At 50.8% G+C, this 27,315-nt stretch overlaps 1 protein-coding gene across 6 annotated transcripts in view; it reads right to left on the reverse strand.

Moving 5' to 3' along the window:
* The window catches only part of RAP1GAP2 (RAP1 GTPase activating protein 2), a 222,238-nt gene that overhangs the window by 179,164 nt on the left and 15,759 nt on the right, over positions 1-27,315 (reverse strand). For 2 of the 6 annotated variants that reach the window (XR_012008512.1, XM_072778998.1), the window contains exon 1: positions 19,164-19,468. Coding sequence is in view for 4 of the 6 variants with exons in the window: in XM_072778998.1 (XP_072635099.1) it covers positions 19,164-19,453 (290 nt within the window). In the remaining 2 variants the exon portion in view is untranslated. Of the gene's footprint in view, positions 1-2,205; positions 2,313-19,163; positions 19,469-19,580; positions 19,744-24,426; positions 24,544-27,315 lie in introns of those variants that run through there. The other 4 variants (XM_072778999.1, XM_072779000.1, XM_072779005.1 and 1 more) reach the window with 3 other exon arrangements.

Below are 27,315 nucleotides of genomic sequence, written 5' to 3' on the forward strand. Positions count from 1 at the left end.
AAGTATCCTGTCTGAGTTCCTCAATGAGTCAAGGTGGAGTCAGTACTAGAACCGGGCCCTCTGGTGTGGCACCCTCTCAACCCAACCAGCACACCACGCGGTGGCGCTGTGGGTCACAGCAACCCCTGGCCCAGCACCCACATCCACACCTACCCAACGCTCTGTCCACAGGGTTTCCACGCTGGGGTGTGGCCCTGGGAGGCCAGGGCTGCTGGCCTCAGCTACATTGACACAAAACACAGAGCAGAGCCTGCAACACTGGGCTTTTCTCTTTTTAGAAAGCCAAACCCCCTAGGTTCTCTGGGCCCCTTCCAACTCCCCACCACCCACCTGCCCCATGCCATTCCCTCTCCTCACCTTGTCTACCCCAGATGCTACTGGTCATCCACCCTGGCATCCAATGGAGCTCCTAGAACACCAGCCCTCAAGACGCTGTCCACCACCTGGAGTGGACCAGGGCTCTAGCTATCTGCACGTCAGTCTCAGATCATCTCCAGACAATGCCTACTCTAACCCTCCAACCCCACCAGGAAGCCCTGCTGTCTCCTCAAACTCAATGAGCCCCTAACCAAATGCCTGTCCTGGACAAAACGTCACTCAGTCATCCTAGAAGCACATATTGCGCATGTGCAATGCGCCACACACAGTTCCTCGGTCTGTTCCATGCCTCCTGAGAAGCATGGCTCTCAGAGGAAACTCTCTCATGGCCTGGACCTTGCCCTGTAGCGATCCCAGTCAGCCTGACTGGGAAGCAGACAAGGTATTTCGAACCGAGAGCCCACACTCAGGACAGCAACTCCTTGACCCGGGCATCAGAGACGGTCTGTGAGCAGGCACCAGGCCACACTATGCCAGCCCTAGCACGATCTCCTCCTCACTCTCCCCATCTGCCAAGCATGGAGCACCCACAATCCTTCCTGCCGCAGGATGGGTGGCAAAGTGCCTTCAGAGAGAAGGGAAGGGCAGTCAGACACTGCACCCACACAGAAGCATAACCGGCCAGAGGGGCAGAGCCCGCCCACCCCACCCCCCAGCCCCTGTGCAACCCCCAGTCAGCCACCAGCCTCCACACCAGGGCACCCCCTGCAGCAGTGGGAACCTCTTCTTTGACAACACCCCAGATCCAGAAGCTAAAAGGAAACCGATAATGAAAACCACTAGACCCCGTTCCCCAACAGAGGAGAAGCTGCCAGCAGCTGGGAGCCAGAGACAAGTCTTTGACCTCAGTCTCCCCATTTTCTGGCCCCCTGGGGAGAAAGAGCCTCTCCCTTGTCCCACACAGAAGCTCAGTGGCGGGCAGCCCCGGTGGCTCAGCGGTTTAGTACCGCCTGCAGCCTGGGGTGTGATCCTGGAGACCCGGGATCGAGTCCCACATCGGGCTCCCTGCATGGAGCCTGCTTCTCCCTCCGCCTGTGTCTCTGCCTCTCTCTTCACTCTCTCTGAATTAATGAATAAATAAAATCTTTAAAAAAAAAAAAAAAAAAAAGCTCAGCGGCAAAAAGTGGCCCCAAGGGCCAGGCAAGAAACTAGAGCACAAAGCCAACTGCGCAGGCTTGGACAGAGCTAGGATTGGCTGCCGTGGGTGGGGCGGGGGGAGGGACCTCAGGAGACAGGTCTGCCCCTCCCCTCACAGGTCACCCCCACAGAGGAGGCAGCCCAAAGGTGCAGTGGGCCACAGAAGCCCCCAAAGTCACATACAGAGACGACACAGACAGGAGCATGGCACACATGCAAAGACAAGAGAGCCCACAAAGCTACAAAAGAACAGAGCTGCAGCCTACCTTCTTGGAAATCCAGAGTACACACATGCTCACATCCATAACACATCCATAACACACCTACCCGGCCAGGCACACACTTCATACACGGCCGCACAGACTGGCAGCTGCAGACAAGCCACACACACACCCACAATCATCACAGAGGCACCTCACATACATGGGAACATGACACAGACACACACATTCAACCACAGCCACGCAGTCTTGCGCACACCTAGATCGTACTCCAGGGACAATGAGAAGAAACTTAGTGTCTGATACCCCACCATCTCCATCCAGCCCTGGCATCTGAAATGCCACCCTACCCACCCAGGCACAACCCGAGCCTGCCACTCTTGCGCTCCCACGGGCAGCCACAGTAGATCCAAGACTTCCCAGAGAGATTCACTCCCATCCCTTCAACTGCCCCCCCTCTGTTACCTACCATCCAAAGCCCCCAAAGGAGACGCTGCGTTTCCTGCCAAACATGGTTGTGGCCGCGGGCCCCACGTCCTAGTGATGTCTCAGGAGCTGTTGACAAAAGGGCTGTGGTGCAGCTGGGTCAGTGGGGCCACAGGCTTAGGGCGGGACGCCCAGTGTAGCACCTCCCCCATCGCTTGTCCCCCAACCCCAGCACTTCCTGTGGGTGAGGCCGCAGGGTTGGGGGTGTGCCCTGCCCTCCAGGAGGCAAGGAGACAACAGGGGAGTCTGTAGAGGGCAGTTTCCCCACGCCCAGAGGAACCCACAGCTCCGGAAGGCGTTCGGGTAGCAGATTGCACCATAGCCCGAGTTGGCAGCTGGGTCGCACAGAGCCCTGGCTTCCCAGAACCCAAAGGAAGGTGGAGGATTCTCACAAGAGTGCCTGTGAGGAAGAGAAAGAGCCTGCTGGAAGGCTCAGGAGGCTTGCACACAAGCCCTTCATACTCACTCCCTAGGGCTGCCTTCCTGCCCCACCTTGGCTCAGCACACACCAGCTAAATCAGCCCCACTCCTATACACTTGCAGACATAAGTCCACACACACTCCCAGCAGCATGGAGGCACACACACGTGTGCATATATATACAAGCACAGGACCCACAGATGCACACAGGTATGTTCATATAAGTGTCCTTAGACACCCACATACACACGCATGCAAACACTGCACATTAATATGCTAGTTCATACAAACCTCGATGGAGACACCTGCACACAGACCTCGTGTCCATGTAACTCCCCAGAAGACAGGCTCGTGCATGGATGCAGACCCATGTGCACACACCCAGGCACACGCTTAGACTGTACACATGCCCACAAGGTGCATTCACACATACACATGCACAAGCACAGATCCCAGGTCAGCAATGTCACACTTCTCGCTGGCAGGAGTGGAGGTAGGAGAGTGGCACATGTGTGGAAGTGTGTTTCTTTCCTGCTGGAACTCAAGGCTAGCCCTTGTCTCTATATGCACCCGTGCTGACCATCCCAGATATACAGTAGGTAGGTACTCACTAATGACAGCCCAAGGACAGGCATGGCACATGTGCTAGCAGGGCACCAGGCCCATACCCTGCCCCAAGCAGTGAAGAAAGGGAAACAGAGCTGCCATGGCCCTTCTCAATGGTCCACCCTCCCCACGGTTTCCTGTTTGGGGCCCAATGCCACTCTGAACATCAGACATGTGCTGTGGTACCAGAAGGCCACCCCCAGGTCATGGACAAAGGGCACAGGCATTTCTATTTTCTTGACTCCTCCATAGAGGGAAGGCTATGGGCCACAGGTTTCATGGCCCGGCCCAGTTCTGATCTGTGAGTGGCAAGTGTGGGGTCTTTTTCTCTAAGGCAGCTGGCCTCTCAGCAGGAGCATGGTGGTCCTTGGTTCAGCCACATCCTCCACCCCACCTTCACCAGGAAAGGAAGGATGGTGTGGCCCACCCTCTGGGGTTGCGTCAGACCACTAGCTTCCCACTAAATGTCCCCTCCACACCCAGACGTCTTCCCACACTGCACCCACCCCACATCCAGGGGAGGCTCAGCAAACAGCATGGACGCCTTGGGTCCTGCCTGCCCTGCATCTGTTTGGTCTCCCTCTGAGTAAAACAGCTCTGTGCTCCATCCACCCCCAGAGGGAGCATCTTGCCAGCCTGACTGACCAGGGCACCCACCCTGCTGGCCACAGTGACTAGCTCAGGAGTGGGCAGGAGAACTCAGCAGACCTCACTCCCAGAGCTAAGGGCCAGTTATATATCCCATTATCCCTAAATCCAACATGAGTTGGATTTCTCCCACTCTCCATTGAGGAAGTCTAAGATAAAGAGCTTGGTGGGTGTAAGAGTACAGTGGAGAAAAGCCCACTCAGCCTGCTCCGTCATCACACCAACTCCAATTCCAGGCCAAGCACTGTACTAAGTACAGACAGCACCAGGTGAGAGCCCAGGCCTGGATGCCATGCAGGTTACTAATAACACAATTCTTATTGCAAATTACTTACTTTTTTATCAATTAGAGAGAGTTCATAGTGAACCCATCACTGGAGCACATCATCTGACATTCTTTCATGTGGGAGAGTATGAAGTGAGGTTATACCAACAAGCTTGGGCACTTCCAACCTCCCATCATCTAGTCTTATCTGTACACACACACAACCATGCTTTCATGAGATCCAACATCTTATTCCAGGGGAAGAGGCAGCTGAGAGCTGCTCTCATGCAGGCCCTCATAGTCTACAGACACACTCAGGTGAATACCGAGGGAAGAGGCCACAACCCAGTAGGGATGCAGGCCCAGGCCCAGCCCCAAGCATCTGGAGGTCAGCAGGGTGGCCCAGAGACCAGACAGGCAGGAGTTTCAGGTCCTTAGTTTCCCTGTCTGTAAAACGGACAGACAGGAGCATTTCAAGGCTCCAGCTGCTGCCACCTGGAGGCTGGATTCTCCCACCAGGGGTTCTGTTCTCTTGCATGGTAACCACAAAAGATGGAGTAATGGATGCAGACCCCTGGCCAAGGGGTAGCAATGGCCTGGCGGCATCAGCAGGAAGAGACATGGAACCCACAGCATCCTGAACATCCTTGAAGCAACTAAGATCCAGGAACCTTGGAGAGTCCAGATGGACCCACGCCCTTCTTAGTCCTCAGAGTAAGGGCCCACAGAGACAGAAGGGACGATCCCAGATGACTTATATTTTACTCTCTGAGCTCTAGAGGGATGTGAGAACCATTTAGAGCACCTTCCACTCTCCCTTCCACAGCTCCAGGCTCCTGAGTTTTAGAGCCGTGTGACCCCCAGCAAGTAACCTGACCTGAGGCCTCAGTTTCCCCCTCTGTAATATGATGGCTGCCACCACACTCACAAGATTGCAAATGAATGTGAATACTCAGGACAGGCTCCATGCCATAATGGAAGTCGTTCTAACTATCACCTGCTACAATCCCACCCCCTCCATGGTCCCGCTCAGCTCCCCGTCGCCCCTGCTCTGACCCCTCAGTTCCTTTTCTACGAGGGGTCCACGCACTCTCTGGGAAAGACTGTGAGTCAGAGAAAAGAGAACCACTTTGTAAGCTAGGCCCAGCCCTCCCACCCCCACCAAGCACAGCCCAGCTTCCTCCCAGACCTCCGCTGACTCAGATGGCCAAGCAGTCAGAATGGAGACAAAACAAGCCATGGGGACAGGGGAGCCAAGGGCAGTGCCTCTATCTGGGAGTTTACGATGGGTGGCACTGACCTAACCACTTCGCTCCTTTCAGTGTCACACCACCTCTGAGATGGTACCACTGTTACCCTCATTTTACAGATGAGGACACTGAGGCACAGAGAGGTCAAGGAACTTGACAAAATTTGCCCAGCACAATGGTGGCAGAATTAGGTCGGATTCCAGAAACCAAGTTATCAGTCATTGGTCTATATGATAATCTGCACTGACAAATGCCCATCACCAGGTCAAACCTGCCCCACTAACTCTGGAACCTACACAAAGGCCCAATTCATGCAGTGCCCATTTTACAGACAGGGAAACTAAGGACCTGAAAGCAAAGCACAGCTCAACAGCTAAGAGAAACCAAGGATGAAGTCAGAAAGAGCCTCCACCAGGCAAGAGAGACTCCTCCTCTCCTGAGATTGCTCCTTCCCCTTCCATGGAGCCAACTTGGGGTCACCAGGTCACAAGGCTCTGGTTTCCCTGGGGGAGGCCTGTGGGTGTTTCTGGTCCAGCTGAGGGACAAGTTCCCACCAGAACTTGGAACTAGGGGACAGAGCTCCAGGGGACCCACCCAGCTCCCCAGGCTTTAGATAAACGTGGAGCTGAGAACACGGGCTAGGACCAGAGGAGGAAGAAGCTCAAGCCCCTGCCAATAGCCCCTGCACTGTGTCTATAGGCCCCTGGGGGCAGGAGGAAGGGAGCAGCAATGTGGTTTCCCCTACTTCGATAGCTCTGTCTTCACAGCCACTAGTGGGAGCTGAAGGAGGAGACAAGCATGGAGAGGAGCTGCTATGGGAAGCTCAGAAAACAGATGCCCCTGGAGAAACAGGCACTAGATCATTTGGCCTAGATCCTCCCCTGCTCCACACAGCAGGAGCTGGCACCAGTAGGGACCAGGTGGGGCTCAGCTCTCCTCCCACCTTGACCACTGAACCACCCTCAGCAGGCCACATACTCTTTTGGGACTTCAGCTGACCTTTCCTCAAAGGGGAGGCTACATTCACCCCTGCTTCCTTCATAAGCCAAGTGCGGACACAAGACAGTGGCAGAGAAGGACACTCTGATCTTCAGGAAAACAGGCTGCAATGGCATTCAGAGCCAGCAAACACTCATCAGTTAGAAATCCACACCTTGGGATGGAGACAAAATGAGGTCTAACACCTGCACTGTGATTTACTGTGCACTGATCACTTCCCCACACACACTATCTCAAGGGCCAGACTGAATTTCCCATTGCACAAGTTCTGAAAAGCAAGACGATGACAAAAGATTGCAAGAGCAGTGCTAGTGCAAAAAGCAGACTCCAAGAGTAGGCCCCTGAGTCAAGACTGTTGGGTTTATTCTGATCTGCTCAGTATTGCCAGGCTACCAAAAGAACTGCTAGCAACGTGTGGCTAAAGACTAAAAAGCTATCAAATTGGGACACCTGGGTGGCTCAGTGGTTAAGTGTCTGCCTTTGGCTCCAGTCGTGATCCCAGGGTCCTGGGATCAAGTCCCAGATCAGACTCCCAAAGGGGAGTCTGCTTCTCCCTCTGCCTATGTCTCTGCTTCTCTCTCTGTGTCTCTCATGAATAAATAAATATAATCTTTAAAAAGAAACAAACAAACAAACCTGGACAATGGTACAAGGATAGAAGGAAACAGGACTCCCATCGTTAAGGTAGCTATTTGGCAACATCTATCAAAATTTTAAGTGCAAGGGCAGCCCTGGTGGCCCAGCCTACAGCCTTCAGCCTGGAGTGTGATCCTGGAGACCCAGGATCGAGTCCTACGTCAGGCTCCCTGCATGGAGCCTGCTTCTCCCTCTGTCTGTGTCTCTGCCTCTCTCTCTCTCTCTCTCTCTCTCTCTCTCTCTCTCTCTGTGTCTGTCATAAATAAATAAATAAAATCCTAAAAAAAAATTTTAAGTGCACATACCCTTTGTGCCAGAGTTTTGTCTTTAGAGATTTATTCCACATGTAAACTCATACATAGACAAGATCTATGCATATGCATGCTAATTACACCGTTGTTTGAAATAGCAAATACAAATAAATAAATAAATAAAATATAAAAAATAAAAACATAAAGCCATTCTCATTTTAAAAATAAAGGTTTTTTACTTATTTATTTATTCGTAGAGACACAGAGAGAGAGAGAGGCAGAGACACAGGCAGAGGGAGAAGCAGGCCCCATGCAGGGAGCCCGACGTGGACCCCTGGGTCTCCAGGATCACACCCCGGGCGGCAGGCAGTGCCAAACTGCTGTGCCACTGGGGCTGCCCGCAGTGAAAGAATCTTAAGCAGAGTCCACGCCAGCATGAGCTTGATCTCACCACTTTAAGGTCGACCTGAGCCGAAATCAGGAGTCAGATGCTCAACTGACTGAGCCACCCAGGCACCCCTTAAATAAATAAATAAATTCTTATACGTGCCTCGACAATTTCTGGAATGGAACATAAGCAATGGTCCAAGCAAGACTAGTTACCTCGGAAGAATGGGGCTAGCATTGAAATTTGGAGGGAAGGGACTTTTCATTTTATGTCCTTTTGTACTGCTTGATTGATTGATTGATTGATTTTTTTATTTTTATTTTTTTTGCCACGAACATGTTATAAGTTAAAGAAAAAAAATATTAAGTATATGAATGGAGGGCAGCCCGGGTGGCTCAGTAGTTTAGCGCCGCCTTCAGACCAGGGTGTGGTCCTGGAGACCTGGGATCGAGTCCCATGTTGGGCTCCCTGCATGGAGCCTGCTTCTCCCTCTGCCTGTGTCTCTGCCTCTCTCTCTCTCTCTCTCTCTCTCTGTATAAAAACTTAAAAAAAAAAAGTATATGAATGGAAAAATAAAACAAGCAAGAGCTGAAACAGTATCAACTACAAAGGCTCATTTCTTTAAAAACTTCTTAAGCTACTTGGAGCTCAAACAGTGCTCCCAGTCCTGGGACACCTCTTCTACTCTGAAGGGAAGTCGGTCTCTTTCCAGAAAGGGCAGGCAGCCCAGGATCTCTCTTTCACTGCCTGACTCCAAATGGTCCTTCTATCCACTCTTCTTTTAAGCAAAGAGCTTGTGCTTTAATCTTAAAACTCAAAGGTGGGGCACCTGGGTGGCACAGCGGTTAAGCGTCTTCCTTTGGCTCAAGGTGTGATCCCGGAATCCTGGGATTGAGCCCCACATAGGGCTCCCTACATGGAGCCTGCTTCTCTCTCTGCCTATGTCTCTGCCTTTCTCTCTCTGTGCCTCTCATGAATAAATGAATAAAATCTTTAAAAAGAAAAAAAAAAAAGAAAACTCAAAAGAAACCAATATATAGCTTTGCTGGAGGAAATTTGACAACACAAATTAGAATCCTTATGTGCATGTCAAGGTGGCTTCTGCAGTAAACTTCAAGGCCTGTTTTTGGATCTGGGTGTTGGTTTTACATGGGTGTGTCAACTTTTTGAAATTCACCCATACACTTAAAATCTGTGCACTTTTCTGTATGTATATTATGCTTTCATAAAGAGGTTTGTTTCTTCATATGTATGCTTTTGACCTAGCAATTTTGTTCCCAATTCCACACCATCCCAAGAAGAAAAGAATCAGGGCTGTGCGTCAAGTTGTACTTTTGAAGGTCTCCAGCACAGTGTTGTCATAACTGTGAAACTATGAGAATGACCTAAATTACAGACAAGTTAAGTTCAAGAAAGATTGTGCCTCCTAACAACCGAGTGTATTCCAGCCAATATAAAGTAGTTGTAGGGCAGCCCCGGTGGCGCAGCGGTGTGGCGCTGCCTGCAGCCTGGGGTGTGATCCTGGAGACCCGGGATCGAGTCCCACATCGGGCTTCCTGCAGGGAGCCTGCTTCTCCCTCTGCCTGTGTCTCTGCCTCTCTCTTCGCTCTCTCTGAATGAATAAATAAATAAATCTTTAAAAATAAATAAATAAATAAGTAGTTGTAGAAATACATGTAATGACACGGGAAAACAGTTGCAGTATATTTCTGAATGGAATAAAACAAGCTAAATATTATGTTCCATGCCATATCATTCAAGGGGTGAGACTAAGGATCATGATTTTTTTACTTCTTTATGCTTTTCTGAATTTTCTCTTTTCTGAAATAAGCATGCAGTACTTCTATAATTAGAAAAAGCACAATAAAGGGGCACCTGGGTGGCTCAGTCAGCTAGGCGTCTGCCTTCAGCTCAGGTCATGATCCCAGTGTCCTAGGATCAAGCCCCACATCAGGCTTCTTGCTTAGCGGGGACCCTTCTTCTCCCTCTCCCTCTGCCTTTGCCTGCCACTCCCCCTGCTTATGCTCTGTCAAATACATAAATAATATCTTTAAAATAAAAAAAGGAAAGAAAAAGAAAAGCACAATAAACCCTACTTAATGACAAATAAATTTTGCTAAAGGAGACCAGAAAGGGGACAAGCCCAGGTTTCCAAAGGCGCTGGGCATGAGAGTCACCTGGGGCTTAAAATAACCTTGGTTCAAACCCCAGCCCTGCTGCTTACTAGCAGTGTGACCCAGGGCAAGTCCCTCAACTTCTCTGTATCTCAGACCAGACACCCCATCTATAAAATGGAGACAATAGGAGTACCCACCTCAGAGGACTGCTGGGAGGGGTAAATGAGCTACTATGCATGAAGCCTTCAGAGGAGTGCCCGGCAGAGACCTACAGATGTGTCAGCCAGTGGTACTGCTCAAGTTCTGATTCCATCATTCTAGAGTGGGGCCTGGGAATCTGCACACTTAACAAATTCCCCTGGTGACTCTGGGCCAGTGAGAAATCCATGACAACAGTCCTGTTATCTTTGGTGGCCCTGGAACTATCTGAAGGAGATCTCAGTAAAGGAGATCACAGGGCCAGCTCTTCATGATCCCTCTGTCCAGTGGGGTCACTCCCAACCCTCCCCTACACCAGCAGAGCCTCTCCTGAATGGGCTGGAATGTGGGCATCAGCACCCTCTGCAGGCAATTTTGGGTAGTGCAAAGGAAGAAAAAGGGGTGGCTGGCTTGCATTTCTAGGATGGCAGCCGTACTGCCCCCTGGCATGAGGGATGGGGGCTGCGGGAATCCTAGGTCCTGCAGGAGATAAAGCCACAACTATCTCCTGGTGTCAGAACACATGGGTTCCAGTCCTGGTCTCACATCAAATATAGCTGAGGGGAAACCTACTCCAATGCCCTCTGCCTCCGTTTTCTTCATCTGTAAAGAATAACTGCACTCATTTCTCGAGAATCTCCCATGAACCAGTTATGTCATACCGCTTACTTTACTTAAGCCTTGCCACAACCATGTCCTCTCTCCCGGTGAGGAAATAGAGCCATAGAGAAATTAAGGAGCTTGCCCAAGGTCATAGCGCTGGCAGGTGCAAGGGGCAGAATTCAAACCCACAGGCCCTGCTTTTAATGAGCCTGTTGTTCCTATAGAGCATGAGGGAGGGACCAGATGAGAACTAGGGCTAGGCTGGGTTCCGGCAAACCAAGAGTCTTCCTGGGCCCCTGCTAACGCCAAGTGAGGAGCAGCCCCAACTGGGCCAAGAAAGCACACCCTGAGATACCTCCCCAGAGCCTGGCAAACTGGGCTGGGGAGAGATCCTTCTGTCAGATGAATAGTGACTCAGGTGGAAGCAGGTGGAGGATGAAGGAGAGGTAAGGAGCACCCCCAAACACTTTTAAAAAGCCCCACAGCTCAAACACAGTATGCTCAAGATGCACTTATCACGATTCTCCTGAATAAAACTGGGGGTCCTAGTGGGGTTTGCCCTCACAGGCCCAGAGGAATGCTGCTGGAGTCCCAGCCTTGGGACATCTCCATAAATGCTTGTCCCTTGCCTCTGTGAAGGGAACAGCGCTAACTCAGAAGGACACAACAAATAGAGACAGAAAAGGCCCTTTCCACTCAAGGCCCCCCTCTTCCCCACCCTTAAACAGCCTCCAAACAGTTAGGGTCCTCCTGTATCACAAACAGGCATGGGGGAGAAATCAGGGCTGGATCCTGCAGCATGGTGAAAACCCGGACCAACACCTCACTTGGGGATAGGGGACCTGTAGGTGAACTACAGTCACCGCTAAAGAAATAACCCAGTGGGGGTAGCTGGGTGGCTCAGTCTGTGAAGCATCTGCCTTTGGCTTAGGTCATGACCCTGGGGTCCTGGGATCCAGCCCCGCATCAGCAAGCAGTCTGCTCCTCCTTCTCCCTCTGCTGTTCCCCTGCTTGTGTGTGTGTGCACTCTCTCTCTCTGTCAAATAAATAAAATCTTAAAAAGGCAGGGGGAGGGGGGCTCAGTCGGTTAAGCGTCTGCCTTTGGCTCAGGTCATGATCTCGGGGTCCTGGGATACAGCCCCAGGACAGGCTCCCTGCTCAGCGGGCAGTCTGCTTCCCTCTCTCCCTCTGCACACCACTCTCCCTGCTTATACTCTCTCTCTCTGTGTCAAATGAATGAAATGAAATGAAATGAAATGAAATGAAATGAAATGAAATGAAATGAGAAAGAAAGAAAGAAAGAAAGAAAGAAAGAAAGAAAGAAAGAAAGAAAGAAAGAGGGCAGCCCTGGTGGCGCGCAGTGGTTTAGCACTGCCTGCAGCCCAGAGTGTGATCCTGGGGACCCTGGATCGAGTCCCATGTCGGGCTCCCTTCATGGACCCTGCTTCTCCCTCTGCCTGTGCCTCTGCCCCCCCCCCCGTGTCTCTATGAATAAATAAATAAAATAGAAAGAAAGAAAGAAAGAAAGAAAGAAAGAAAGAAAGAAAGAAAGAAAGAAAGAAAGAAGCTAATGTTGTCCCCATTTTACAGATGGAAAAATTGGGGCACAAAGAGACTAAGTAATTTTCTCAAGGTCACATTCTTAGGAAGTAACTGTGGCAGGTTGACTGTATTTTCCAAAGACAGCAAAAAAAAAAAAACAAAAAAAACAAAAAACAAAGACAGCCACACCATCCCACAATACATCCCCCATCCCACATGCTCATATTACCATGTGACACTGACACCCCTCTCCACTAAGAGGTGGAATCTCTCTTCCCTCCTCCTAGATCTGTATGAACCTGTGACTGTGGCAGGAACAATGCTGCACCATCTCCAAGGATAAGTAAGAAAAACTAAAAAAAAAAAAAAAAGAAAAAGAAAAGAAAAACTAAAATAGCTTCTGCTGGCTCTTTCTTGGGATTCTTGCCCCTTCACCCAGCCCCAATGCTGTGAGGAAGCCCAAAGTAGCACACAGGGATGTGACAAGAAGACAGAGCACACGGAGAGGCCCATGTAGTAAGGAACTGAGTCCTCAAGCCAACAGCCAGCATTAAATGCCAGACACGAGCAACTTAGCCTTCAGACCAGCCCCACTTTGAGCCACCCGGATGATGACTGCTCTGCCCAAAGTACAGATTCCTGAGCAAAACAAATATCACCATTGTTTTAAGCCATAAGCTTCTGGGCAGTTTATTATGCAGAATAAAATAATCAGAACAGGGGCGCCTGGGTGGCTCAGCTGGCTATGCATCTTCCTTGAGCTCAGGTCATGATGCCAGGGCCCTGCTCAGTGGGGAGTCTGCCTCTCCCTCTCCCTCTGCCCCTCGTCCCATTTGTAATTTCTTTCTCTCACTCTCTCCTCTCTCTCAAATAAGTAATAAATAAAATCCTTTCAAAATAAAATAAAATAACCAGAACAGCAATGGAGCCAGAACTAGAACCCAGCACAGCACGCTGGCCCCAGAGCCTGTGCCCCTGGCCATCCTACGATGGTCTCTGCTGTGTGAGAGACAGCACAGAGGAGGATTTTAGAGCTACGGCCTTGAGTCAGACATATCTGCATATATTCATTCATTATTCATTAATTTAATAAGTGCCTATTTACTGCATCCTGGGATATTGTGATTTATAAGAAATATGTATTTGGCCTCTGTCTACAATTCCCAGCTCATAGCTCCCCAAACTCTTGGAATTTCGCAAGTGCTGAGAGTGATAAAGGTGTCTCATTATGTGAACAAGGTGATTTTTTTTAAAGATTGTATTTATTTATTCATGAGAGACAGTGAGAGGCAGAGACACAGGCAGAGGGAGAAGCAGGTTCCCCATGGGGAGCCTGATGTGGGCTAACCCCCAAGATCACATGCCCAGAGCCAAAGGCAGGCACTCAACCACTGAGCCACCCAGGCGCCCTGCCCCACAAAGGTGACTTTTTTTTCTTTTTTTTTTTTAAGATTTATTTATTTATTCATTCAGAGAGAGAGAGGCAGAAACACAGGCAGAGGGAGAAGCAGGCTCCATGCAGGAAGCCTGACATGGGACTCGATCCCAGGTCTCCAGGATCACACCCCAGGCTGCAGGTGGCGCCAAACCGCTGTGCCACCAGGGCTGCCCCAAAGGTGACTTTTTAAAGCACTAAGGGTTAGAGGCTGGTTGCCAAGAGAATCAATCACGTGATTAGAGGGCTAGCACTTTTAGTCCTATCCCCTAACCCCCAAAGAGGGTAGGGGGCTGGAGGGTGATTCAAAGGCCAATGGCTGATGACTTGACCAATGACTATGTAATGAAGCCTCCGTAAAAAGGCACAAGGACAGGGCTGGGAGCACTTCCATGTTGGTTGACCTGTGGAGGATGGGGAGAGTGGCGCTCTTGGAGACAGCATGGGCCCCACCCTGTCCCACACACTGCCCCCACACACCTCTTTCATCTGCCTGCTCCTGATTTACTTCCTTTCATAATAAATGGGTAATTTAGTAAGAAAAATGTTTCTTGGGAGTTCTGTGAGCTGTTCCAGCAAATTACCCCAACCTGAAGAGGAGGTCCTGAGAAGCTCTGATTTATAGCCAGTTGATAAGAAGCACAGGTGGCAGCTTGGGCTTGACTAGCATCTGTTGGACTGAACCCTTTAACTGTGGAATGCGATGCTATCTCTGGGTGTAGATTGTGTCAGGATTGAGTTGAATGCTCAGACACCCCGTTGGTGTCCAAAAGTCGTTTTGTAACATATATGGGGAAACCTACACATCCATACACACACACACACACACACACACACATACTGGATATTGGTCTCAGACCATCCCTACTGTGTTCCAGGCTCTGCTAGTGCTGAGGATACAATGGTGAACAAAATGGATTCCTGCCCCCCGGGGGGTAGGGGATGAAAGATTAAAGAGGCATAACTTCATACCCATATTTACAACACGTTGATAGGATCCAAAAGGGCCTGGGTGGGTGGGGAGCCCTGTTTGGAGAGGGTGATCTGGGACAGCCACTCTCAAGGGGAGACTGCAAGAATGAGATGGTCCAGCTTTGTGAAGAGTGAACAGAACAGCAGCAAAAGTCAAGAACAGAGCTGGGTTACATCCCGGCTCCACTACTTACTAGCTGTGTGATCCTGTGGCACTGACTCAGCCTCTCTGAGCCTCTACTTCCTCATAAAATGGAGATGCTTTCAGAACCCACTTCATAGTATCGCTCTCAGGAGCCAATGAGCTAATACCTGCACAGTGAACAGTCCAGGATCTGGTGCAGGAAGAGCTCCATAAATATAAATGATTGTGGCAACAGGAATTACTTGAGGACAAGGGCCCCAGTGCAATGCCCAGAGCTCCAGAGACCACTCTGCTCCCTGCCAGAAACTGGGCTGGCCACAGCTACCCAGGAAGAGGACATGGATGGGAGGGATCAGAGCAGGAGGGGGGGGGGGCTTCCCACAGCTACACTGATACTCAGGCCTCTGAGGGAGGCAGGGATCAAGTGTATGGGGTGCACACATACTTCCCTGAAGCATGCTGACACATACAGCCAAGCTTCTGCCCACCTCCTGCAGCCGTGCCTGACTCATCTCCTCAATCTAGGGCTCACCCATCTGCCACCCTAGGTTCAGATCTCAAAGCATGGGGCTGGAAGTTGCACTGGTTATCCTTCCTAGGCCCTGCCCCAAAGGTAATGCGCACCCACACAGCCAGCGGGAAAGAAGCAACTTCCTCAAAACAGAAGGAGGTCCAGGGACAGGAAACTTGGAGAGACAGCAGAGCAGGGAAGGGCAGAAGACTAAGAAGCCCCAGGGCTGAGGAAATCCTGCTGGGGTCAGGTATCACCTGCCAGGAGACAGTCACACCCTTGAGGACTCTGGAGAGCGCCCAGTGTATGAACAACACACATACCAGAGGAAAGAACAGAAACACACAAGAATGCACACAGCAATGCACATGGGGACATACTCAGAGGACCCACACATACAAAGATGTGCAGCAACATGCCCACCACAGACACTTGTGCACATTCCACTGTGCCTGACTGCCCATCACTCCTCTCCTGCTCTTGCTCACTGCCAGTTATCTAATCAGCAAGGTCCCCAGGTGCCCATGCCTGCTGCCATCTGCTGACCCAGACCTGGCAGGGCCCAGCCAGCCTACCCAGCATAATCCAGGAAGGAGACTGCCAGCCCTGGATCTGAACTAGGGAAGGTGGTGGGAAACCAGGCGGCCCTGAGACCTTAGTGTGGGCACAGCCAAGGGCTCAGCACACTCTGGTTTTAGGCCAAGTCCCCCAGAGCACACAACTCATCTTGATGTCCCATCTGCTGTGAGAGTCCCTATGGCTGCTTTACATCTTGAGCAGGTGGAAAGGAATCCTCTCATAACTATACAGAAGCCCTGAAGGATTGTGGCAAACAGAAAAAAAAAAAAAAAAAAAACTATAGCATGGCAGGCTAAGATCAGAATGAAGCAGAACTTCGCACTAGAGAAGCACCAAAGCATTGAAAGAGAGGTATGGGCAAGACACCGTCATCTGGCTCCATAAAGAAGTCCTCTTTGGGGCACCTGGGTGGTCCAGTGGTTGAGCGTCTGCCTTCATCTCAGATGGTGATCCCGGGGTCCTGGGATCGAGTCCTGCATCCGGCTCCCCACAGGGAGCCTGCTTCTCCCTCTGCCCGTGTCTCTGCCTCTCTCTGTGTCTCTCAATGAATAAATAAATAAAATATTTTTTAAATAAATAAAGAAGACATACACATGGCCAACAAGCACATGCTGAGAAAATGCTCTGCATCACTTGCCATGAGGGAAATACAAATCAAAAGCACAATGAGATACCACCTCACACCAGTGAATGGTGAAAATTAACAAGACAGGAAACAACAAATGTTGGAGAGGATGCAGAGAAAGGAGAACCCTCTTGCACTGTTGGTGGGAATGTGAACTGGTGCAGCCACTCTGGAAAACAGTGTGGAGGTTCCTCAAAGAGTTAAAAATAGAGCTAGCCTATGACCCAGCAATTGCACTAAGATACTGATGCAGTGAAAGACTGAGACACCTGCACCCCAATGTTTATAGCAGCAATGTCCACAATAGCCAAACTGTGGAAGGAGCCTCGGTGTCCATCACCTGATGAATGGATAAAGAAGATGTGGTCTCAAAAAAAAAAAAAAAGAAGAAGAAGATGTGGTCTCTATATACAATGGAATATTACTCAGCCATCAGAGAGGATGAATACCCACCGTTTGCTTTGATGTGGATGGAACTGGAGGGTATGATGCTGAGTGAAGTAGGTCAATCGGAGAAGGACAATCATACGGTTTCACTCATACGGGGATTATAAAAATAGTGAAAGGGATTATAGGGGAAGGAGAGAAAATGAGTGGGAAAAATTAGAGAGGGTGACAAAGCATGAGAGACTCCTATCTCTGGGAAATGAACAAGGGGTAGTAGAAGGAGAGGTGGGCAGGGGGGATGGAGGGATGGGGTGACTGGGTGATGGGCACTGAGGGGGGCAGTTGACGGGATGAGCACTTGGTGTTATACTATATGTTGAAAAATTAAACTCCAATAAAAAAATAATACAGGGGAGCCCTGGTGGCTCAGCAGTTTAATGCTGCCTACTTAGGCCTAATCAGCCTAGGGCGTGATCCTGGAGACCTAGGATCGAGTCCCACGTCGGGCTCCCTGCATGGAGCCTGCTTCTCCCTCTGCCTGTGTCTCTGCCTCTCTCTCTCTCTCTCTCTCTCTCTGTGTGTGTGTCTCACGAATAAATAAATAAAATATTTAATTAATAATAATAATATAAATAAATAAATAAATAAATCTTTAAAACATGTATCCTTCGGGCGCCTGAGTGGCTCAGTTGGTTAGGCATCTGCCTTACACTCAGGTCATGATTCTAGGGTCCTGGGATTGAGCTCCACATCAGGCTCCCCAGGGGAAGCCTGCTTCTGTCTGCATAAATCTCTGCCTCTCTGTCTCTCATGAATGAATAAACAAATAATAATAAAATAATAAAAATGCATCCTCATTCTGCTTTCCTCTTTCCTAATTTTTTTAAATAAGCTCTATACCCACCATGGAGCTTGAACTCACAATCCTGAGATCAAGAGTCCCATGCTTCACGGACTAAGTCAGCCAGCCACCTCCATGCTTTCCCCTTTCCCCTTCATGCCCTTTGCTGCACCCTTGTTTCCCAAGATCACCTCCCAAATAAACCATCACACACAAGCCTTTCTCTCAGCTTCTGATTGTGGGAACACAGGTGGAGACACAGTGAGATGGCAGTGGGGCTGAGATACAAACCCAGGTCTGAGTAACAACAGAGCCCTTATGCTTAACCAGCTGCTGCCACCACCATCCATGCCGGGTCCCTTTTCTTCAAGAGTCAAGTCATTCTGAACCATGGTGGTTCAGCCACACTTGCTCCAGACAGAAACAGGGAGAAGAGGGTATTAGGGTGCCTGCAGCAGGAGGGTCATCTCTCTGGAAATTGAGCCACCTCCACCAAATTGGTTCAACACCCTGGGCTGAGCAGGAGTCCCAGCTAGATGTGCCCAGGCCCTACCCATGTTTGGCATCTGACTCTATCCAGAAACTTCTATGCCCTTCAGCTCCAGTCCCCCATTGCAGCCCCAAACAGGCCCCCCAAGGTCCCCCAAGGGCATCCCCACTCTTCAACATCTCGGAAAAGACAAGGGACCTCAGGTAGCTTCTTGAAGCCTGAACAGCCAGATCTAGCAGACACCCACACTGCCCCACCCCTGGACTCAGAAAACCCAACACACCTGCCTGGAGATGAGGACAGAGCCTCTCCCAACTCCTGCCCAAGTCGCAAAGATGTGATGAGACTTTCCTGGGGGAATCACTCCTGGGACCTCACAGCCCTGAGTCACTCCCAGCCTCCCCACACAACCCCACTCCTACCATCCCCCGCCCCCTCCACTGTTTGAATCCTCCTTAACCCACAGCAAAGGGTGGGGGTTCTTCCCTCTGCCTGGGGAACTGAGGCCTGTGGGGCTTAAGGTAAAGCCACAGGGTCACAGAGCAGGAAAAGAACCCAAGAGCTCTGGCACCCAGCCCAGAACAACCCTATTATTCCCCAGGGAGGCTGCTCTGAAGGGGGCCACTCACCAGAGGCAGCATTCAGAGCCCAAACCCCACTTGCATATAAATGCCCTTCAGTGTGTTAAGAAGGGTATATAAAGAGCTACAGGAAACAGATGAGGAAGAAGGATGCCCCCCCCCCCCCAGCTTCCTGGTCCAGACACGCAGCATCTGGTGTGGACTCTACAGAGTCCTGAGGTCTCCTGAACACAGATCGGCCCTCGACCCCCACCCAAGACTGGCTCTCCCACACCCACTCACCCAGGGCCTCCAGCAATGAGCACCAGGCTGGTGGCTGGCCCTACCCCTGAGGTCCACTAAGGCCTCTCTGCCAGCACCCCGCCATCCTAGCTCCCCTCTCCGCAACAGGCACAGGTTGGAACGACGATGGGGTGGGGTTTATGCCCTTTGGGGAAAAAAAAACCACTAACCCAGACGAGCCACACAGTCCTCCTGGGGTTCCTGGCTGTTTTCTTCTGCCACCACCTGTAAACACCGCACCTCTGACCTCCACCTCTGTCAGCTTCTCTAGCCAAAGACTCTGGCAGGGGCTGAGCAACGTCTCACTCAGGCACACGCACCCGCATACGCGGCGTGTGTGCGCAATGCCCCACCCGCATAGATCGCTAAGGACAGTCACCCCATCTCCCAAACAGATCCCATTACGCCCAAGTGCCCTGTGGAATCGCAGCTCAGAGCTCACACACGTACGGGGCTGCATTTCTCTTTGCAAACACACGCATTTACACTCACAACACACACCCCGACTCCACGTTCGGTCCCACCCAGGATTCGCGCCCTGACCCAGGCTGTTGATGGCATCACCGCCCGGCCCCGGACCCACTGACCTTCTCCGACGCGCGGCGCCCAGAGCTCACTCCTCGACGTGGACAGACTGTCAACAGTCAGCGGCCGCAGCTCCCCCCGCCCGTGCGCCCGCAGCGGCGGCGTCCTCGCGTCTCCATCCGGACCGAGCCCCCTCCCGCGGCGGGCTTCCCCCGCTGCCCGCCCAGCCGCGTGCGCCGTCACTGGGGCGCGCACAGGCGCACGGCCGGCCCGCGGCCGCGAACGCACAAAGCTGCGCTCTCCGCCCCCCGCGGCCGCCGCGCACCTGGCGGGCGCGCCCCCGCCCCCGCCCCCGCCCCGCGCCGAGCCGCCCCCGCGCCCCCGCCCCCGCCCCGCGCCGCCCCCGCGCCCCCCCCAGCCGCCCCCGAGCCGAGCCCCCCGCCCGCGCCGCGCCGCCCCGCCCCCGCCCGCTCGCACGGCCCGGGTCCCCGCGGTGTCCGGCCGGGCTCGCCCAGCGCCGCCGCCGCGCAGCTGCCCGAGGGGGTGGGAGGGGGTGGGAGGGGGTGGGGGTGGGGGAGCGCGGCGGGGCCCGAGCGCCGAGCCCCCAGCTGGGAAGCGCTCGTCGCCGGCGCTGGGAAACTGCCCGAGGCGGCTCCTCGGGAACAAAGGCGCGAGGCGGGGCAGGCGCGCGCCCAAGGGACCCGCGGGAGAGGAGGGAACAGCCCACCGGCCCACAGAAGTTTCTGGAGGATGGGGCCCCGGGCAGTGGGGAAGGAGGTGCGGAAAGATCCCGGGGTTCCTGGTCTATGGAGGCGGACGCTCCGGGGCTCTCCCCGGCTCTGCGTGGGGTGGGCCCAGGGAGGAGGTGCGGTGGTGAGGAGGAGGCCTCTAGCACTGCCAAACCCCGAAACTGCCCCCACTTTGTACCTAGCAGCGTGGGGCTCCCTTCGTCCACTCCGCGGACTTCCTCCCAGCTTCCGCCAAGCCAAGGATGCTCCTGAATTTGAAGGGGTCCTCTGGCAGCCTTTGGGATGCCTAGTCTTTTCCTTGGTAACATGCTCTCCAGGCGGCCTCCGGGATGAGAAGCTCACTCCCTCGGGGGCAGCACATGCCGTCCTCGGGCAAATCTAAGTGCTAAAAAGCCATTGCTTGGCTTCATGGAAATCTGTCTCGCCTGTTGACCACAACATCACTCTGCTCTGGCCACCATGGCTTTCTGCTTCTTGAATGCACTTAGGGCCTTGTCCTTGCTGGTCCCGGACCCGCTCTTCTTTTCCATCCCATCTCCTGTGTCCCCTTACCCCTTCCACCACCAGCAGCTTCTCCATATGCCTGCCCCCGTGTGTCCTTCAGGACTCACCTCAAATGTCCCCTTCTCAGAGAGGCCTTCCACCTCATCCAAAGTCCTCTTCCCCCCCCCCCCCCCACACACACACACACGTCACCCTTTCTCCATGCCCTGTTTTAGCACCTTCGGCACACTGATGGTCCTAGGAACTTCTCTCGTCTGTGTGTCTATGGTCCTTCTTTCCTGGTAGAGTATGTGCCCCATGGAAGCAGAATCCTTGTCTGCCTACAATGAGGCCCTGCAACACCAAGGCCTGACCCAGAGCAGGGTGAAAGGAAGAAAGGAAGACAGAGGTGGCCAGCCCATGGTCTGAGTCCCTTCAGCAGCTTTATCCATCATCCTGAAATGCACCCTGCTCAGCCCCTTCCAGGGTAATACCTGGCACAGTGTTAGCAGAAGAAAGGTATTCAGTCCCTGTCCCCCAGGCAAAGAACAAATGAAGGAACCTTCGTCTTAGGGTCTGAGACTAAGACCTTCCCTCCCCTGCCCTGGACTCTGCCCTGAGCTCTTGCATCCCCAAGATGCAAGCATTTTCTTAAAACCTAAATCATGGGGCCATACCCAAGCTTCTAGTCAATCAGAACCCCTCAGACAGCTGATTCCCTTGTCTACCTCCCAGGTATAAGCAGGACTGGAGGCCAGAATAGATTTCTCCATCCCTATTAAACTGTACCTACTTGATTTGGGTCCCGAATCTGCCATCTTGCCTGTTGGGCTGGTGCCCAGGTTCCTACCATCAGCACTGTCACCAGCTCACCAGATCCTTCTTCAACAACCCACTCATAAACACGTGGAGCAGGATTCAGCAGCCAATGGCAGCCTGCTTATCAAACTCAGAACCATAGTCTTCTGCTCCACCACCTCCAACCTACTTTCTAGTCTAGAAAACAAATCAGAAAAGCGAATAAGCTTCCCCCAGCAGGATGGGTTCTCAGGGAATTTGCTTGCTGCTGCTGATTATCTTCTCCAAACTGTCTTTTTAAAAATAAACTCTTGGGCAGCCCAGGTGGCTCAGCGGTTTAGCACTGCCTTCGGCCCAGGGCGTGATCCCGGATATCTGGGATGGAGTCCCACGTCGGGCTCCCTGCATGGAGCCTGCTTCTCTGCCTGTGTCTCTGCCTCTCTATGTGTTTGTGTCTCTCAGGAATAAATAAATAAAATCTTTAAAAAATAAAATAAGTGGGTGGAGAGTTGGGGTGACTGGGTGATGGGCAATGAGGGGGCACTTGGCGGGAGGAGCACTGGGTGTTATGCTATATGTTGGCAAATTGAACTCCAATAAAAAAATTTTTTAATAAAATAAAAATGAACTCTGAAATATTCATTCAGGACGAATCCTGAGTTCCTTATTTATGCTTTCTGGACTTATTTCCTCTTTGTAAAAATAGATATTATCTCAGCTACCTCCTGCCTATGGGCAAATGCCTTATTCTCTGAGAGGCAGTGTGCATGGTGATTATATGCACTGCAACTTACTCGCTGTGCCTCAGTTTGGTCATCTGAAAAATGGGGAGAACAATAGTACTTACATCAGAGCATTGTTATGAAGATTAGATCAATTTATTCTTATAAAGTATTTACACATGACACATAATAAGCACTCAGAAAATTAGCTGTTAATATTGTCACAAAAATTAGTACAGCCACAGAGTATGGCAGCCTCCCCTTCAAGTTCCTTGGGATATAGCTTTCCCAAGTATGAAAGCTGATTTTATTTCAAATAGCTCCATCCTGTCTCGTGATTGCTTCCCTCCTCCAAGAACTCAGCTGTACTCCTGTGACTCTCAAACACATTTGCGTTCTTTGGCTCAGAAGGCAGAGCAACTTTGTTAGCTTCAGGCCACCTGCATGGGCAGGAGGTCCCATCTCCTCTTCTTCCCTTGTCGTTACCTTGAGCAGGTAGAGCTGGCCAACCTGTCTTGGAGTCTGAGAGGCTAGCCTCTCTCCCAGCCTTCCTAGAGGTGAGCCTGCATTGTGTTCATTTGTCGTTCCCCCCCAATACTTCTTTAATCAACTCCTTCTCTGAAACATGACCTTAGGATGTAGCAGAGAACAAGCTGAAAAGGGCCCTGCTCTCATAAAGCTTACATTTGGAGGTGGGGGTTGAGGGGGTGTTGTCAGGGACAATGAACAAATGGACAAGATAATGTCCAATAGTGGCAAGAGTTTTGAAGAAGAAAAGGTGAGGGAGAAGCTACTTTATTATGTCAGATGGCAAATGTCACACAATAGGGTTTTGCATGTTGCCTGCAATTAAACCTGACCATGTGCCCTTCGTGTCCATGTGTCACTAGCATGCTCCCAGGGCAGCCACAGCAGCCTCTTTCTTTTTCCCTGCAAGCATTCACCACTATAAACTCAGAATTTCATTTTGGCACCCTTCCCAATAGTCTTGCCTCAAGCTCTAGGGAAATTTCTGTCTTTTCTCTACACTATTTGAAATCCACCTTCTGGAGTCCAGGGTGCTTGTCTGACTACCCATTCCCTGACTACCAAGAGTTCCCAGGTGGCCTGAGTCACCTTTCCCAGAGTTTTTGATACTTCTACAACATCATCTAATTAATTCTTCCTCCAGAGTATCAGATCTACAGCGAGAGTACCCAGCCACCTCACTGTTTCCTGTACCTTCTGAAATCTTGTTGAGACAAGAGGGAGCAGATGCACTGCTCTTAGCTAAACTGGATTCCTGGCAGATATCTAGGAGATGAAGTCACCCACTGACTTCCAAATCTTATTCCTAGGGTCAGCTGGGGAGCAGCAGTAGGATATCACCTCTGTTCTCTTGTTGGCCAGCCCATGATATAGCCCCCAAATGATATCACCTCCACTCTTCTTTCATTTAAACCACTCTGGGGAGGTGAGGCCTGCTCATTCTTGGCTGTGAGGGTCCTGCTAATTTAGGAGCTGGTGCAAAGAGGTCTTGAGGGCGAACATGGAAGTAAGGTTCAGGATCAGGTCTAACAGAAGCCTTGGGAAGGTGAGACCACAGCAAGTTTGCCCAGGATCTCTGTGGAGACTGCTAATGCTTGTCATATCTGTCCAGTGTGGTGGAAGAGTGGATAGGAGCCTGGGAGCAGGAATCTGGGCCAGGAAAAGCCCTCCTCTCTCACCCCTCAGTCAGACTCCAAGCTGAATACCACAACAGAGGGCAGGAGGAGATGAGGAAGGCAGGGCTGGCTCCCTCCACCCACATCAAGGAGAGGTGAGGAGGCTGCCCAGCAAATCTGCCAGCCACTCTCCCTCTTAAAGAGGAACCAACTGACCCCTAGGCTTTTAGATTCTCTGCAGCCCTCATTTCACTTGAGACTCATGATCTTCCTGATAGAAGGCAGGGAATATATAATTATGCCCATTTCACAGAGAAGAAAGCAGAGGTAGTGAGCTGCCTCAAATCACTCGGTGCCTTCTAGGCTGAAGAAGTACCCAGGCTGACATACTCTTTCCAGAACCCTGGGAGGTTCCTCTAACTCTAAAGGCAGTGGTTCACTGCCTTTACAACCAGTATGAAGCTGGCTGCATAAGTATTGCCTTTGGAGAGTAATGGCTGGGGGTCCCTTTACCTGGAGGGAGATTCTAGGTCAGCGCGGCTGAGGATGCGATGCTGCTGTGGGTTGTAGAGCCACTGGAAGGCTGTCAGTGTCCTCTCCTCAATTCGGAACCGTCCTTCCTGCACGTACCTGCGGACAGGACAGGAGAGAGTGAGGGGATGGACAGGCAGGGCTCTGCCAAGCTTCTTTGGGAATTTGACTCTACTTGCTGGAAAAAGATAGATGAGGGGTACCTGTCCCCGAATCTCCCCCACTGCTCATCTGCCAGAAAGCCCGTTTCCAGAAGGCCACAGTTAGAATATCCTGAAGAGGAGGTAGCTACAAGGTTTCAATTCAATGATGGAAAAACTTTCTAAAAGTTATTGTCTGAAGTTGAAAGGAGTCACTTGGAAGCGGTGAGTTCCCTGTTCCTGGCAGTATGTAAGCAGAGGTTGGGCTAGGGATTCAAGCATTAGATAAGGGTTCATTTTCCAAGCTCCTTATGGGACTGAGACCCTGGACTTCTTGATTTCACAGCAGGAAAAGGGCTTCCCTGGAGTGGGGGCCATGAATCAGATGTCAGGATTAGGTTCTTCCAGAACTTCTCACAGGGTCTCAGCCACTGTCTGGATGAACAGTAACCCTACAGTAAGAATGGAGGAGGCTGGGCTCGGCAAGGTGAAGACAAAAGGATCCCTCCCACTCCAGCCATCCCTTCCTGGTAGAAGTGTGAACCCATTCATTAATTCAACATTCATTATCTATGATGATGAGCAAGAGAGACTTAATTCCAGGAGTTTACAACCTTCTGGAGAGAGAAACCACCAAATAGTCACATGAACAAAAACATCATCACAGACAGGCCCTTTCATACATTACCAGCAGGAGTGTCAGTTGGTATAACTCCTCTGCAGGACAATCTGACACCACTTGTCTAAATTACAAGTGCAGGGATGCCTGGCTGGCTCAGTCTGTAGGGCATGTGACTCATGATCTCAGGGTTGTAAATTCAAGCCCCACATTGGGTATAGAGATTGCTTAAAAATAAAATCTTTTTAGGGGACGCCCGGGTGGCTCATCAGGCTCCCTGCATGGAGCCTGCTTCTCTCTCTCTGCCTCTCTCTCTGTATCTCTCATGAATAAATTTTTTTTAAAAGAGAGAGAGAACAAATTGACGGTTTGTTCAGTTATGAAAAAATAATAAAAATAGTAAAATAAAATAAATAATTTTAAAAATCTTTTTAGGAAAAAAAAATCTTTTTAGGGTGGCTCAGTGGTTTAGCGCTGCCTTCAGCCTAGGGCCTGATCCTAGAGACCCGGGATCGAGTCCCACGTCAGACTCCCTGCATGGAGCCTGCTTCTCCCTCTACCTGTGTCTCTGCCTCTCTCTCTTTCTCTCTCTCTCTCTCTCTCTCTGTCTCTCATGAAAAAATAAATAAAATCTTAAAAAAATAAAAAAATAACTTCTTAAAAAATAAAAATAAAACATGTTTAATGACTGCACACTGCTTTTTCCATAGGGGTGTACCATAATTTGTTTAACTAGTTTCCTACTAATGACTGCTTAGGCTGTTCCCAGATTTTTGCTCTTATAAACAATGCCACAGAGGGGCACCTGGCTGGCTCAATTGGAAGAGCATTCAACTCTTGATCTTGAGGTCTCTTTTTTTTTTAGATTTTATTTGAGAGACAGAGAGAGAGAGAGAGAGAGAAAGCACATGAGCAAGGGTGAAGGGGCAGAGGGAGAAGCAGGCTCCCTGTTGGGAGCCTGACGCAGGACTCAATCCCAGGACCCTGAGATCAAGACCTGAGCTGAAGGCAGACACTTAATCCACTGAGCCACCCAGGCAACCTGATCTTGGGGTCTTAATCTTGGGGTCATGGGCTTGAGCCACCTGTTGGGTGTAGAGATTACTAAAAAAAGTAAACCTAAAAAAAATTTTTTTTAAAACCTAATGCCTCAGATAACCTTGTTCACATGGTAGAGTCTGTAGATAAATTATCTGAAAGGGGATCCTTGTGCTACAGAGGAGCTGCACTTGTAATTTACTTTTTAAAATTAAAAAAAATTTTTAAAGATTGTATTTATTCATGAGAGACAGAGAGAGAGGCAGAGACACAGAGGGAGAAGCAGGCTCCATGCAGGGATCCTGATGTGGGACTTGATCCCGGTTCTGCAGGATCACGCCCTGGGCTGAAGGCGGCTCTAAACCGCTGAGTCATCCGGGCTGCCCAAGAAGTTATTTTTTTAAAGATTTTATTTATTTATTTATTTATTTATTTGACAGAGAGAAAGAAAGAGAGAGAGCACAAGCAGGTGGAACAGCAGAAGTAGAGAGAGAAGTAGGCTCCCCTCTGTGCAGACAGCCTAATGAAGGACTTGATCCCAGGACCCTGAGATCATGACCTGAGCCAAAGGCAGACACTTAACCGCCTCAGCCACCCAGGTGCCCTTAAAAATGTTTTGTTTTGTTTTGTTTTTAAGATTTTGTTTATTTGGGGATCTCTGGGTGGCGCAGCGGTTTGGCGCCTGCCTTTGGCCCAGGGTGTGATCCTGGAGACCCAGGGCCAAATCCTACATCGGGCTCCCGGTGCATAGAGCCTGCTTCTCCCTCTGCCTGTGTCTCTGCCTCTCTCTCTCTCTCTGTGACTATCATAAATAAATAAAAATTAAAAAAAAAAAAAGATTTTGTTTATTTATTCATGAGAGAGAGGCAGAGACACAGGCAGAGGGAGAAGCAGGCTCCAGGCAGGGAGCCCCATGTGGAACTCGATCCCAGGACTCCAGGATCACACCCTGAGCTGAAGGCAGACGCTCAACTGCTGAGCCACCCAGGCGTCCCAAAAATGTTTTAAATGAAGGAGTTCTCTGTGTACTTTCATGCAAAGATCTTCAAGATGTATTTTGAAGAGACAAAAACA

This window comes from Canis lupus, chromosome 16 (genome assembly GCF_048164855.1).
Source record: "Canis lupus baileyi chromosome 16, mCanLup2.hap1, whole genome shotgun sequence".
Lineage (NCBI taxonomy): Eukaryota > Metazoa > Chordata > Mammalia > Carnivora > Canidae > Canis > Canis lupus.